The sequence below is a fragment of the Tamandua tetradactyla genome, chromosome 17 (assembly GCF_023851605.1).
Source record: "Tamandua tetradactyla isolate mTamTet1 chromosome 17, mTamTet1.pri, whole genome shotgun sequence".
NCBI classification, from domain to species: domain Eukaryota; kingdom Metazoa; phylum Chordata; class Mammalia; order Pilosa; family Myrmecophagidae; genus Tamandua; species Tamandua tetradactyla.
The window spans coordinates 10,539,283-10,555,726 of NC_135343.1; the positions used below are offsets into that span (position 1 = coordinate 10,539,283).

The 16,444-nt window shown below is 34.0% G+C and overlaps 1 protein-coding gene across 4 annotated transcripts in view; it reads right to left on the minus strand.

Moving 5' to 3' along the window:
• MAP4K3 (mitogen-activated protein kinase kinase kinase kinase 3) overlaps positions 1 to 16,444 on the minus strand; it is a 210,672-nt gene that overhangs the window by 16,717 nt on the left and 177,511 nt on the right. For all 4 annotated transcript variants that reach the window (XM_077134037.1, XM_077134040.1, XM_077134038.1 and 1 more), the window contains 4 exons: positions 12,731 to 12,791; positions 12,530 to 12,647; positions 7,669 to 7,727; positions 5,699 to 5,802 (listed from right to left, as the gene is read on the minus strand). In XM_077134037.1, the coding sequence (XP_076990152.1) occupies positions 5,699 to 5,802; positions 7,669 to 7,727; positions 12,530 to 12,647; positions 12,731 to 12,791 (342 nt within the window). The remainder of the gene's footprint in view (positions 1 to 5,698; positions 5,803 to 7,668; positions 7,728 to 12,529; positions 12,648 to 12,730; positions 12,792 to 16,444) is intronic.

Consider the following 16,444-nt stretch of genomic DNA (forward strand, 5'->3'; position numbering starts at 1 on the left):
CTAACTTATGAAATACCTTCATAAAAATTTTAGGTTTGCTACTGTTAAAAAATATATATTTTTGTATGCTGTGCAAAGGGGGTCACATTTCATTATTTTTCCACGTGCATATCCCATTATTGTAGCACCATTTGCTGAATATATATACATATATATATATATAAATATATAAATAAAATATATATAATAAAAAAATATATATAATAAAAAAAATATATATATATATATTTTTGAGTGTATGTGCTAGGAATTGAACTCAATCTCCGCATGGCAGGTGAGGATTCAACCACTGAATTACCTGTGCACAGCTGTGAAAATACTTCTAAAGTTACAATCCTATAATTTTATGGTATTAGGGTTAGAAAGGAACTTCCTAATCACCTCTCTGACCCCCCTTACAGAGTTGGAAACTGAGGCCCAGGAGTAGGGTCACCCAGCCCTCTGTAGCAGTTTACTGCTTCCCAGTTGGATGCTTCTTCAGATATCCTACTCTGTCTTCTCAGCCAGCTGAGCAAACATGGATGAGAAAAACTGAGACTCTAATTAGGGAAAGAAACTCCTAAGTATGGACAGAAAAAGCCACAGATAAGAGAGAAATTTAGCCTCATATCTCAAGTGATTCTACCAAATAAATGAACTTATAAGATTTATAATATAACTGATTTTAATTTCACAAAACTTTAAAATTACTGTTTTTTTTTTTTTTTTTTTGCTGTTTTGCTACAAAGAGATTAAATTCACATTTTAAAAGCTTGGAAAAGAGATGGAAAACAGTAATTTCACTAATCATCAGGGAATTAGATTCATAATGAGACACACATACATGCCAGAATGGCTGATATTAAAACGAATGACAAGAAGTGTCAGGGAGGAGTCAATGCATGCGCAGACACTGCTGCTGGGAGCAGAAACCGCACAACCTCTCCGGCTACCTACATTATTATCTACTAATGCTGAAGAAATGCTTATGCCTATCACCCTGCAAAAACATTCCTAGATACATACCCTAGAGAACCTGTGTACCAGGAAGCAGATGTGAAAATGTTCACAAAAGCAGTATTCAGAAAAACAAAAAAAACTGGAAAAAGCCCATATGCCTATCAACAGTGTGATGGATAAACAAATTATGGCATATCCACACAATGGAAAATCAGAGTCATGAAAATGAATGAATTATAGCTATATCCAGCAACTACACAAGTATATGTTGCCAGATACAAACAAATAATACATACTGCATGATTACACTTATATACTGTTAAAACATAGGTAGAATTAATTCTAACGCTTAGAGATACATGCAGCTATGCAGGCCTCTTGTCCTTTTACCTATTAAGCATTAGAATACTTTTCTTACTTTAAGTCCCAATATAACTCTTACTTTATTTAAATAGGAAGGTAACATTCCTTCATTTATCTAATTTTGCCAAAATAAGCCAGGCCACATCAGCTAAGATAGCTTGAAACATGTAAGAAGTGCTGGAGTTGAAGAATTTTCCTCGTTGTATTTATTTTTCAGAATAATCTTTAAGATCCTTGTCATTTTATTTTTTTCTGATAGAAAATTCCGGTTAAGTTTTAACTGCAACAGTCTACATTTGAAACTACAACTAATTCAGGAAAAGTGACATCCAAGATGAGGTCATGATTTACATTTATTCTAGGTCTTTCATATTTAACAAAAATTGCATTTAAAAATAATGGCTGTATACATATTTTATTAATTTCTAATATATTTGTTGCTCTTATGAATGGGCTATGTTTTCGTTATATTTTCCAAATGGCTACTGTAAGTATTTAACAAAACTATTGAATTTGATTTATTTTTAATTTGGCAACTCGCAAACTTTAAGAAATTTAATTCTTTCTAGTATCCATTCATATTTCCAAAATAAAATCATATTTCCTTTCCTAAATTTATGCTTCCAATATGTTTCACTGCTCTCATTTTACTGTGTTGGCCAGAACACACAAAACTATACTGAATGGTCGGGGGGCTGGCACTTCTCTTCTGCTCTTGTTTTTAACTTCTGTTTTTTTTTAATTTGGCTTTAAATAGATTTTTTTTTCATATTTATATATAACATATTAAGTAGATCAATTGACTATTTAAATTATCAAAATGGAATTCCTTTTATTTTTGAGTTTTCCCTGGAACAAAGGCTTCCTATTTGTGCTGAATAATCCTCCTCCTACTGCTAAATCTCCTTTACTGCTAACGTAGGTTATCTTGACTTTCATCCACTTTCACATAACCTTCAGTACATTAAACATGGATATCCTTAAATTAAAAAATCTTTTGATACCAAATTTGATTTTTCAAATAAAGACTTGCAGCTTAAATGACTATGCCTGCCAGGCATGAGTCCCTGGAGAAACAGGCTAGGCCATCACTGAAGTGGACAACTGCTGAGCCACCTTCCACTCCTGCTGAACACCCCCGAAAACTGGGGACTGAGATACTACTTATTTTTCTGCTCATTCAGACTCCTCTCCAACTAAAGTAGCCTTTCGGTGGCCATAAAATTCAGTGTAACATTACATAATATTCAGTATAACATCGTATAATACTAACATTCATTATAGTATCTATGCATCTTATTTATTCTGCTTTGTAACAGGCTGGTAAATAAATGACAATTTTTAGTACAATGTAGTTCTGGTATTTTGTTCTTACATTTCTCATTCAGTAGCTTTTATTCCATGATGTGTGTCTCAAAAGTAACATATATTTATTTTATTTCAACCCAGGATTTGTTTTTAACCAATGATTTGTTTTTTGTCCTCTTCCTATCAGGAATGCCACTACTACTATTTCTGCCTTTCCATTCGATCTTTGGATAGGATCCATGTATAGATAACAGAGTTTCCCAAACTCAGCACTATTAACATGGTGGGCTGGGAAATTCTTTGCTGTGGGAGGCCGTCCTGGCTGCAACATGTTTAGTAGCTTCCCTGCTTCTACCACTAGGCACCAGTAGTGCCCTTCCCTAGTTGTGACAACTAGAAAAGGCTTCTGACATTGCCAGATGTTCCCTGGTGGGCAAAATCACCCTCCATTGAGAATTACTGAAGTACAAAACACACTAAGATACATATGATAGATGTAAGTCTCAAGAAGCTTCCGATGCCTTCTTTTTTCTCGTTCTCCCAAATGTCTTCTTAAACACTAAAAATATTTATTGCTGAACGCCATACCATATGCAGTTTTACATAATTAGAAACAGATGGTTTTTACCTAATTTAGCACTTTCTAAAGGAAATAAAAAGGCAAAATGAGGTTACCATAACTACGAGTTATAAAGTGTGAGAGGATGTGATGTGCTCCTCAAGGCTGTAGGGGAAGCTCTGTCTCCCTCGGCTGTGCCCCCACTCCTTCCTTCCCCGTGGCTACTGGACTGCCTCCATCCCACATGGCCAGGGACTTATTTTCATTAATGCTCACTCTCCAAACCTCACCTGCAGGAGCTTTCCCATCACCACAGGCAAATGCTTTGGATAACATCTGTCACATTTTTAATAAGGTAATACAATTTAAATAATCTTCTTTGAAACATAAGAGCAATAAAGCAGAAAGCAAGCAATGCTTTTGCTTCTTTGCTTATTTTTTGTCAGCAAATAGAAAAATCAACAGATTTTGACTACTTCTGTAGTTCTCAATAAAAACTAAGCATTGTGACTAAGTCACCAAAAGAAAGGGATTCCCTCCTACTAACTTTAAATCCAGTTGCCACGGTGATCATGCTTGAGAGCAGGGGCTATCTCAGTGACTTCATCCCTGTCTCACTAGTAAATAGCACTGTGCCTGGTTTGTAATAAGTACACAAATACTTGCTGGGGAGATATTTAATTTCTAACTTTTAGTTACGATGAAAATGCAGTCTAATGAAGCAAAAACTATGTCAGAAAAGTCATTTAAAAGAGTAAGAAAGCATATGAATGCTTCAAAACACATCTGATGAAGAGTTATAATACAGAAACATCATAAATTCTAATAACAGTGCCAAATATGTCAGAAACAAAATACATACAGAAGTCTTGAAGCAGAGAGACAGAGAAAAGGGAATTGGGTTAAGATTAAAGGAAGGAGGTAAGGGCCTATAGTTGAGGAAGTTTCAAGGTAGTAGGAGTCGTGAGGGAGTTATAAGTCCAAATGTCTTAGAATTCTGGTATCACGCTTCATTAGTCAGAGCCAGGCTAGGCCAGGCTCCCTGCATGTGCTCTTGGAACTATTGACCTGGGAAAGTCAAGACACAGATGGGTCATTTTAAGCTTCCCATTTCTTCAAAACATAATTTCCCTCTTGCATGCTTTGACAACTAAAATTTTCTTACATATTATGAAAAATTGTTTAACATATCAGAAAACACATAAAATCCACTCATATTAAGGCTTAATCAGTATGTAGGAATAACTGATATAATGAAAGTGTTTTTCATTTTGATGGAAGTTAGGAATGAAAGGAATATGAAGGACATACCTAAAGTGGATTGAGGAAAAGGAAGGAAGAATGCAGTCAGGGAAAGAAGGGGCTGCAGAAAAATCAAACTGCATAGACTTTTCCTCCCTCTCTAGGATAACGTGTACTTTTGTCAAATAGGCAAGAACAAAGGGGAGCTGAGAACAAAACTAGTTTAAAGAATTAAAAACCATTAATTCATTTGTGGAAATACTACCTCAGTGGGTTCCAAATTCTCAAAACTATATGTTCTTTGGATATTATCTTGAGGTTCATACATACTCATGTGAAAATTAAAAATAGATCCCTGATTCCTCAGTGACTTATAATATTTTAAGAAACAGGCAGCCGATATTTTAAATATCATTTTCTGCATTTTAAAATTTAGGCAGAATCCCACTCCAACCATGTTCTGACTCAAGTTTCTACTGAGATACCAAATGCTCATGAAATAGGACTACTTAACCCATATATTATAACAAATAAAACAGTTTTTAAAAATTCATTTGATATTTTCTTGGTGTGACTGAAATTAAACTTTATACATTTTACAAACTGGTTTTCCCTTAAAATGTAATTTATAACAGGGTAATATTAAGTAGTTGAAATAATATTCATTAACTAAACATCCAACAGAAACTTAGGCACAACAAGCCATGGGAAGGCCTGTGTTAATTAATAGGCAGGCATAAAACCAAAACAGATAATTTCCCTGTCATTATGGTTATCACTTGTCTTCTCAGACTGAACACCAACTTGCAGGGTGTTCTCTGAAGGGATGCAGGAGGTCAACCAGAGAATATAATCAAAACATTTTGCTATCTGTAAGCACCTCCTGCTCTTGACAACAGACTGTGTATTTGAGACATTTATTTCCAGCTCTCTGCTGCCACATTCCTGCACTTTTTTTCCAAACTTTCATGACAAAACCTTTCCGATAATCGGGCACCCCAATTCCCCAATTATCATTCATCACCCCATCACACAATCCAAAATCATTACATCAAATTGAGAATTACCTGGAAGGATGTTTTTGGAATGTATCTCTGATTCAAAAGAACAAAAGAGTTGGCAGATAAGTTTTAATATTAAGAACGACATAGTGCAGGCCATAGTGGCTCAGCAGGCTGAGTTCTCACCTGCCATGCAGGAGACCCCGGGTTTGATTCCCAGTGCCAGGCCATGCAAAGAAAAAAAAAAAGAAAAGAAAGAATGACATATGCTGACTTTCATACTTACCTTAATTAACATAAATTTCTGCATTGGTTCAACCCATTCTAATAGAACAATGCTTGTCTGAAGTGCCCCGCATAGGTATTTATGGCCTGTATAAGGATTTCTCACTGTCAAGGCAAAAAAAGTACATGTAATTTCTCTTATAATATAAAGTCCTTAATATAATAATTACATAGAAAAGAAAAGAAAGGAGGAAAGCAAGAAGGAAAGAAAAGGAAGGAAGGAAGAGAAGGAAGGGAAGGAAGAAAAATAAAGTTTCAAGTAAAAGCAGAAAATTCCATCATCATTTGCAGGCTTTTTGCTTAAGGTGCACAAATGAAACTACTGGTTGTTAAGGGGATGGGGGGAAGAGAAGGACTTAGGGTACCCTTATCAGGGAGGTTAGCTAAGGCAGCAAGATCCTGGAGAAAAGGTAAAATCAGACTTGGGGAGATGTCAACTTGAAAGGATACAGCAGGAAGGACAGGCGCAGCACACTGAGGGATGGGGGCTGAGGGTGCTTTTGGTAGTTATGTTCAGAGGCAATAATGCTTTGTTCTAAAAATAAAGAAACCACTTATACATCTTTATTAAACTTTTATGGCTACTCAAAACAATTACAGAGATTAATCAAATTTCAAAATATAGATTTAAAATAATAAAACTGAATTGTCTCAGATTTTGGGTTTTCTTTCTTATTGTTAAAATTAAAAGCAAAAAATATGTACGGAATTTTTTAAACTATAAAAAGAAGAACAGCAGTCAAGTCTACAAACTTCACAGAGATTTGAAATATTTAAGTGGTAGAGAAAAGGTAAGCAGTACCTTGCCAAAGCAAACAGTAAAATCTGTATAGGAATTCAGTTAGAAGAAAACTTTGCCTCTTTTCTTCCTTAATAGAGTCAGGGTCAGTTTGCTAGATGTTCCAATGGCAACTCAAACCATTATAACTAAACCTAAATTTGCCATTCTTCTTTGTTCCCAAACAGCTGCTCTCCTTACTTCCTGGTAACAACACTGCCATTCCATCAGACTTCTAGATTCAAGTTTTCAAGTCATCTCTTCCTTTCTATTTCCACTGCTGCTACCTTAACTCAGGATCCTCCTTACTGTATAGCAAGCAAATCAAGTTCATGCCCTCTAGACTGTTCACGCAAGGTCTTTCACAGTCTATCTCCAATCTCACTGTCCCTACCAACCTTCTACCATTCTCCTCTCCATAACTTGTACTCCAGCTAACTGGAATATTCAGTATTATTATATAAGCATTATGATTTTTCACCCATGTTTGTTTTATCATTTCCTGTTTGAAATAGTCTCTTCAACTACTAATAACTAAAATCTTTTGAGACCTAGCCCACATCCCACCTTCTTCAATAAGCTGTTTAAAAGATGGTTTAAGTCCTTTCCATACTGTATTTTGTGGGCTTGTGATTTATATTTTCCTCAAACTTCCCTTTTAAAACACTAGTTACTTAAGAAAGGAAACCATCATTTTTTTGTTACAAGTGAATAAAATAGCTGGTTGCTAAGAGGTGGGGAAATTTTAGGATACTGATATATGAACAGGGAGACTATGACTTCCACATCACAGAGCACAGAGTTTCCCATATTAAAGGCATGGAAATCACACTGAATGAAAAAATGCAGTCTTACAAGCCATTATTAAGCAGAATGGTGAACGGTAAGTAAGAGGCCCCTTGGAGAACAGGGTGTGATAAAGTGCTGTTATAAAATATCATGCCTGTCTTTCCACAGTCAACACATTAGTCACTAAGCAAGTATTAAATGCAAGGTGCTTTATTAAGGCTTAGTCTGTAATTTCTTGGAATAGCCAAGAAATTGTTTTGCTAAACGGGAAAAAGAAGCTCTTACTTGAAGAATACCCTGGAAGATTGTTTTATATTAGTTAAAAAAAAAAAAAAGGAACTTCATGAAGTTTTCTAATCCACCTTGTGAAACAAAGGGCTACATGTTACTGACAGTTTACTTACCAACACAACACTTCTGACACCACTTGGTTTCAGGAATTTTTGCTGATACAGCAAATTTCCTAAAATATAAAGGAAAATTAATATGTAATACATGTAGGCAACCTTAGCATACATTAAAGGTGCTATTGTCCATCAGTGGGGAAAGAATGGGCTGTTCAAAAATCAGTGCTGACACAACAGGTTATCAAAAACAAGGATAAATTGGCACCTTTCCCCACTTCCCTCCCCCCAATCAATTCCAAATGGATTAAGGATTTAAATATAAAGACAAAACTATAAAACATTTAGAATATAACCTTGGGATTTCTTAAATAAATGCAAAAAGACAAATCATACAGGAAAATACTGAAAAACTTCAATTGACATTTTTTTCACTGATGTATCTTTAACACTTCAAACTATGCCTGGCATGTAGATGACATTCAGTTGATTGGATGAACTGATGGAATACATTAATAACTTTGGTTTACTAAAAGATGCCATTGAGAAAGTGAAAAGATAAGTCACAAACTGGAAAAATATATTTTTAATACATATATTAAGCTACGTAAAAAGTTGTCTTGCCACTAAAATAATCTTCAGGACTTCTATTTAGGTATCTTTATTTCTCTAGTCAGGAAAAGTGGGAAAGAGATTTGTTGCAGAGGTGCTCTAGATTCTGCAAACATCTGATTCAAATTTAATGTTTATGAATCCATTTTAAACTATTTTTTAAAACTACAATAAAAATATATACTACATATGCAAATGTCTTTTATAATAAAAGTTACTACAAGGGAGACTGCTAAAGCAGAGTTAGGCAAACCTCAAATTAAACTTCTCCATTTTTGTACACACATTTAAACTACTTTAAAATGTGTAAATGCATCAAAGCTTAGAGGTCATTTCTCTTTAAATCAGTGTTGTGCTTCTCTGGCAACATAAAATTTGTACATCGCATATGTGACATTCACTACAATTCCAATCAAGCTGAGAAGAATTTTCTTGATGGACGGTCTTGTCGCTGTATAATTTCAACTAAGTAAGAACAAAGCATATTAACATCTGGTATTGTAATTTTAGCCATTAGTTCATTTTCCATACTGACTTTAATATTTATGAAAACCTATAATAATTATAGCTAATACTGAATTCTTACTATATGACAGGCATTTTACGTGTTATTTAGTCCCCCTAATGCTTAAATAAAGTTGATGAACAGCATAGAAATCTGAGGCTCAGATTTAGTAATCTATTCAAGGTCATATAAGTCAGCAATGTAGGGGTAAAGACCTCTAATTTAGTGTCTTGGTCTGTCTGACTCCAGCACTCACAGTAAAAAAAACTTACTGTTTCTTATTTACCCTACTAATCAGTTTAAATGAAGGTATTATTAGCTTAAATAGTAAGTTGTTAAAACTGTTACCATATGGAAGTTTTTATCTGTATGAATCAGAATTTTCTTGATTAACTATGGTACCTAAACGACACAGATTATTAGTCAGGTATTGGATTCTACAATGGCCATCTAAAACTTACGTTTTCAAATATCTGGTTAAAGTACTTCATTGTTCTTCATGACTAACTTTATATTACAAAGTTTTACATTTCAATTCATGAACTAATTTATAATTATGCACATGTCCTTTTAATACACATTGGGAGTTTCACATTCCTATCTCCTTTACCAAAGCTTTTGAACCAAAGGGCTTTTTAGATTTTTTTAAAGACCTCAACCAGGCAGCTGATAGATTTCCACTGGCAATGGGCTGAATATTCCTGGCCCATGCTTGGGAACTTGTCCTTTGGCCCCCAAAGCTACATTAGGGTTTAAGCTACTGATTGGGTCAAAACCCAGAATGATTAACTGACTGCCAGATTCTAAGAGATATAAAGAAGAATACTAATTTATGAGAAAAATCAACAGTTAACTATGGCTTATATTCAGCAATCATGAAACTAATCAAAATACAGTATGGACAGCACAATGAAATATAAAGATTCAATCAATATTCTATAGTGATTGACATGTCTTAATTTTAGTCACGATTTTACAAAAAGGTAATAACATTTATTTCATCAGTACCCAACTAACTGGACTCCTAAGTTAACCAACATTTGAAATAAATTTAATGTAGAATATCTTAGGGTACACTACAGAAATGAGTCAATTTAGCATGCTTGATAATGATGTCAAGAGGTCTACTTATTGAGAGGCTAATAACTGCTAGAAACCAGGGCAGTAACATTACATGTGTGATTTATCATTTTCAAAGCTACTCTGCAAGATGCATACACTACTTCCATTTTATAGATGAATACATTTGGAGAGATTGTACAACTTACCCAAGGTCCCAGATCTAATAAGGGGATGATACAGGATTTAATAAAGTCTACTTAAATTCCAAAGCCTTGCTTTCCTAAAGCAGAATTATAATATGGTACAGAGAGTAACTGTATTCAGAATGAAAACCATGAGGCATTACAAGATACTTAAAGAAAGTTTAAATTGTATTCACTGTATGATAGAAGAAATGGTACTACTAATACATAAATATTATTGTACAAAAAGGATTTTTAGATTTCCTGCCAATAAATGAGAGGTCTAAGAGTAGATTTTATGGTAATAGATTGCTAGATAATGAAACTGAAGAAGTGGGAAGGACACATTTGTGGGTGTAACTAACTAAAGACATATTGATATAAAAATCCCTTCAATAATAACTTGAAGGTGAAATATTCTTAGATATAAAATTTTACTGTATAGAAACTTCTTAAAAGAAGTAGCAACATCTTATTTAATTTTATATCATCTATACACTGGGATGTTTCCTGCACACTAACGTATTAAGTAAAAAGTTGAAACATTGAACACAGCTGAAAGCACACAAATATGCCTTATGCAACTTGAGGGCTTTTACACAATACTTTAAAGCTTGGTGGTCAGTTTCTATGCCCATAGGAATTCAGGGATATCACGTAAGAATTTCGGATGGAAAGATGCTATACAGGTGAGCGCATAAGGGCAGGTAAACTATAAAAAAGAAACCCCCCAAACTCAGTTCTGGGGCTACTTATAAAAGAAACACCACTAACTTCAACTACAAATATAACAGTACATTATAATAGCACAATTATAGTTCATAATCACAACTCTGACTCATCAGGAAAAGATCCAATTATGTAATATCTATTTTCAGAAGACTGAAAAGCATGAGGTATATGTTTAAATTAACAAAAGCATTCATTTTAAAAAAGTTTCTGTGCAGAAAGGGGCAAATCTTAGCTATACCGTAAACTTGGCAATTGAGAACAACAAATTACTGTATTGGAAAACAGAGATTTTACATTACTCGCTTTACAACAAATATGAAGGAGAATGGCTATATTATAAAGCTTGTAAAATACAATTTATACCATACCCAGAAGACTTTTTAGTTAACAAATGAGGTCCAATATTATAATAAGCAAAAGGAACAGTACATCATTAAAAATTCTTTAAGTAGAAAAATAAGCCCTTCAATTTCTAAGTAATTATCTCCTAATGCACAAACCTTTACTTAATAAATCATTTTTATTTTCTAAGTTTAGAAAACGAAATCTGAGAAAAATTATTTTACATAAGTTAACATACATGTTAAAAGCAAAAGCAGTATACGTGATGCAAAATCAGAAGCAAATTACAGGATGAAAATTTAATTTGAACCTTGCAGAAAAACAGAATTAAAGAAAAATTTTGATGTAAATGAAAAGTATGAAGTAAATTAATTTCAGAACAAGAATACGATAAGCAATACTTGTGAAAATATATTATTTCTTAGTGCAGCCACTGTGAAAAAGTTTGGCAGTTATTCAAAAAGTTAAACATAGAATTACCACTTGTACAAATATAAACAAAAGAAGTGAAAGCAGGAACTTAAACAGATATTGGCATACTGGTGTTCACAGTGGCATTATTCACAATTGCCAAAAGATGGAAGCAACCCAAGTGCCCATCAACAGAAGAATGAATAAACACAATGTAGCATATATACACAACAGAATATTATTCAGCTGTAAAGAGATGAAATTCTGCTTCATGCAACAACATGGATAAACTCTAAGACATCATGTTGAGTGAAATAAGCCAAACACTACAGGATAAACAATTTTGTTGCAATGATAAGAAATAAGTAGAATAATCACCATTCAGAGGGTCAGAAACTAAAATATAGATTATCAGGGGCTGGGGTGGAGACTGGAAAATAAGGACTTAATGTTCAATGGACATTAGAGTTTCTGTCTGAGGTGATGAAAAAGTTTTAGTAATCGATGATAGTGATGTAAAAATATTGTTATATTCATAACAATATGAATGTGATTAACACCAATGAATTATATATTAGATTGTGGTTAAAAGGGGGAAATTTCAGGGTATATATATATATATTACTAGAAAAAAAAAAAACAAAAACAACACACACCCACCATAGGACCTGTCCAACACAAACAGTGAACCCTAATGTAAACTATGGACAATAGTTAGTGGTATAACTTTAATAATATTTAATACAATATTGTTATAAAGCAAAGTGTTTATAGCATGGTAAACTATATCTTTGAGGGGAGTATATTGGAGTTCCGCATTTTCTGCAGGAGTTTTCTGTAAATTTACATCTCTAATAAAAAGGAATAAAAAGATGGTTAAAGTGCAAATTTTATATGTTACCATAACCAAAAAATAGAAAAAATAATTCTTACAATTTTTTCATTATGCATGATATCTATTAACCCAAACTAAGTGTTCTTTCACTTTCTATACCATAAGTATTTCTTAGAAAATATAACCAATATTCTCTAACCTCTAAGGAAAAGAAAAAAACATAATTAAATATATAATTACCTGGGCAATATTCTGTCAGGGAGCTTGTGTGCTGGAATAGCAACGGGTAACTTCTGCATTTGTCTTGCATAATCAAAAAGCCCTGGTAAATTATGGGAATAAAGCTGAGATGCTTTACCTGTAGAGAAAAACAAACATGACATAAAAGCTAATAATACAAATAGATACAACTACAAGATATTTAAAAACTAAATGACTTACCAGATATTGATAACAAGCAATTGTTCATTACATACAACCATGTACATCTTCGAGGAAATAGCTGATAAAAAAATGTACAAAGCTTAGAAAGAGTAATACACAATAGTAAATATATATTTATTAATCATGTAAGCTATCAAATCAATAGGCCAGTTCTCAAAATATAATTTATTTTTAATAGAAATTTATTTCATGTAGCCTTTAAAACAGTATGATACACACTCATTTATATAGGACAAAAATAAAGTAGCAATGTAATTTCATTATTTAAGTCAAAGGGTGTTGTGAGGAAGACTATGAAATCTGAAACTGTACAGGGAAAAGCAACTTTTTCAAATAATGTTTATTCTTTTATTTTGGTGCTGGGTTGAATACTTCATTAGGTGTAGTGCAAAGACCCTCATATACTCCCAAGAAATGTATGTATCTAAGCATCTGCACATGCAGGGTTTCTAGAGTCTAAGAGATACAAGAAAAGGATCATGAATGGTGTAGGAGAACAGAGGATGTGAAGACACTAAGTTGGGTGGGGGGAAAGGCTTAGGGAATAAGATGAAAAAATATAAATCATAGAGGATTACTACATATCCATGAATTTGTTACTAATCTAGTACATAAGAACTGAGAGGCATTCCTGGGAACTTCACAGTGGTTAGTATTAAGGACAAAGAAAACTGAATATCATAGAATACAGTCCATATATTCTGAAGGAAAAAAGTACTCTCACTAGGACATTTCATTATAAATATCAGAGGTTCTCAAAGTAGTCCCTGGACTGGCAGCACTCTTGGGCACTTGTTAAAAACAAGCCTGCCTGCTGGGTTTGCTCTGGCAATTCCTACTAGGTTATTCCAAAATAGACTGGATGAGGACAGGGAAAGGAGAGAAGAGACAAATGATGCAACATATCAAGGTTCTGAGGACATAACTGCATTACAGCACACAGTCACACTGATGGCCCTGAATAATTAAGAGAGAAATGGTAAATTAAGTTCTAATAAAAGAGGAGCAGCAAAGTAAAATACTTAAATAAAATGGAAATAATAATTTAAGTAATACCTGATTGTTTCATCTATTTGGAAAATACGGCATTGCCACATAGTTTTTAATTTGGAAAGTGTGCCTGTAGCTGCACTTCAGACTGAATGGACATCAACACACATTTCTACTTTATGCTTTTCATTAAAAATTCAAGAGAGATTTGGTAATCTACAGCTATATTGGTAAACTCAGGCAGAGAAAGAGGCAACAACTTATCCCAGACCATAGAGCTATACATGTCCCCAAGCAGCAAGAAAGTGGTTTTTCATTAATTCAGTGTTAAACTGGGTTTATTTTCATATACATACTTAAAAAGTATTCCTCTAGTACCAAATCAACAGACTATTATGAGACTATATACAAATAAGTAGGTTTTCTTATTTAATACAAGCATATGTAAATTTACTAGGGCAAAACACAAATTCCTTTCATATTATCAATATAGGGACAAGAGAAAATTACTTATATAAAATTTTATTAGCATTAGGTTTCACTTCTGATTTTCATTTAAACCACATTTATTAAAACTTATAAGCTTTACTAGATTTTTAATGTCTATTTCCTCTAGAATCAATCAGTTTAACAAAATAATATAACAGTTAACAAGGGTAACTACAAGGGTAGGTTGTATGGTGTGCCTGCCTAGATTCAGATTATCTGATTTCCAAATGGGAAATTTATTTAACCTTTTGTGTCTCACTGTTCCTATCTGTAAAATGGAGTGCCTATGCCTTAGTCTTCTGGCTGATTCAACAGAGTATGGACAGATGAATAAAAAACAAGGATAAAAAATAAATAATGGGGTGGGGAGGACAAGGGGTAGAAAAAAAAGGAGTTGGGTAGACTACAATACCAGTAATCAATGAGAGGGATGAATTTTTTTTTTTAATTAATTTTTCTGGAGTAATGCAAATGTTTTAAAAATGATCATGATGATGAATACACAACTATGTGACGATATTGTGAGCCACTGATCGTATACTTTGAATGGACTGTATGGTGCACAAAGATATCTCAATAAATATAGATATATATATATACAAAAAAAGAAAATCTGCTTTTAAAAAAAGTTGGGGACGGTTTGACAATGGTTCAGTGGCAGAGTTCTTGCCTGCCATGCCAGAGACCCGGGTTCGATTCCTGGTGCCTGGCCATGTTAAAAAAAAAAAAAAGTTGGGATGAGAAAATGTGGAAATGTTTGGTTATGAAGAAATTATCATTACCTACGGACTTTTTTTGCCACTGGTAATACATAAATGCCAATAATGGAGAATTAGCTATGCAAACCACAGGCACCAAAAACTCAACACAATCAAACTGAATGCCTCACCACATCCTTCAAACTAGCGTCTGTATACTATGCTCTGCCTGGTGGCACTGTCTTTCACACTGTCATTCAAGCTGAAAGCCCTCAAGTCAACATAGACTTCTCCTCAACCTCCACGTTGAATTGGTCATTCAATCTGTCCAGTTCTAGCCCATTAATTTTTTTGGGGGGCCAGTGCTTCTCAACAGGAGCTTCACAGCTAGGAGAGGCAGTGTGGTGAAGCTTGGGTTCCTATCCCAGCTCAGTTCTTTACAAGCTGTGAGATCTTTGACAAGGTACTGATCCCTTCTGTGCCTCACTTTCCTTGCCTGTAAAATGAGAATAATAATAGAATCTACCTCTAAAGGTTGTTCAGAAGATTTTTAAGTTAATATATGTAAAATATTTAAAAACAGTATCTGACAAGTGTAACTAATCAAGTATCAGTGGCAGAGAGAGTTCAAATAAGTCGAGAGGCTACTCTGGAGGTTGCTCTTATGCAAGCTTCAGTTAGACACTACTACCTATCACAACCTGCCAAACCCCAACAAGGACCATTCCAGCCTATCCTAAAGAACACCTAGGGCAATATATAAGATTCTACAGGGATTCCATGCAGTACAGTAACTTTTCAGGAACTACAACCTCCAGGTAGGTCCCTGGACCAGGGAATTTCTGAAACCTAGAGGGCCCAGCCTCTCCGGAACATCAGCTAGTTCTATCTCCCTATCCATATTACTGACAGCCCCTTCCAACATGAAAAATTCAGAATGGCCACAGCCCAAACATCCCTAAAGAGAGGGACAGAAAGATCAAAGGTGATGGTGGAGTTATACAGAGAAGATAAGATTTAACAAATGAATATGACTGCTGAATCATTAAATTGCTATTTCTTTTAGTCTCTAGTATTTTAAAGCAGCTAGAAGTAAAAAACCTAAAATTGTGGACTTATAACCCATGCCAAACTCTTGAAATCTGTTCCACAACTAAATGTGGTGCTATGCTTTGAAATTTACTGCTTTTTTGTATATATGTTATTTTTCACAAAAAAAGAAAAAAATTTTCGGAGGATCTTATGGTAGCTCATGATAAACTCTGGGATCTGGCCTGTAAGTACTTGTTGAAGAGGGCTTTGAAAACTTTTGCTTTTTTATTTCTTTGCTTTGTATATATGTTATATTATACAATAAAAAAGTTAACAGTACAGTGTCTGGCACAAAGAATCCTTATATTGGAATCAGCTTTAATAATATCAGCAGCAGTAGCAAGATCACATCAGCACTTTTGCAGGTTGTTTAGTGTTCTCTGCTTCTAGGCACTAAATGCCAAAAGCTCCTCTCAGTCATTGCTGACAACCAAGAATGTCT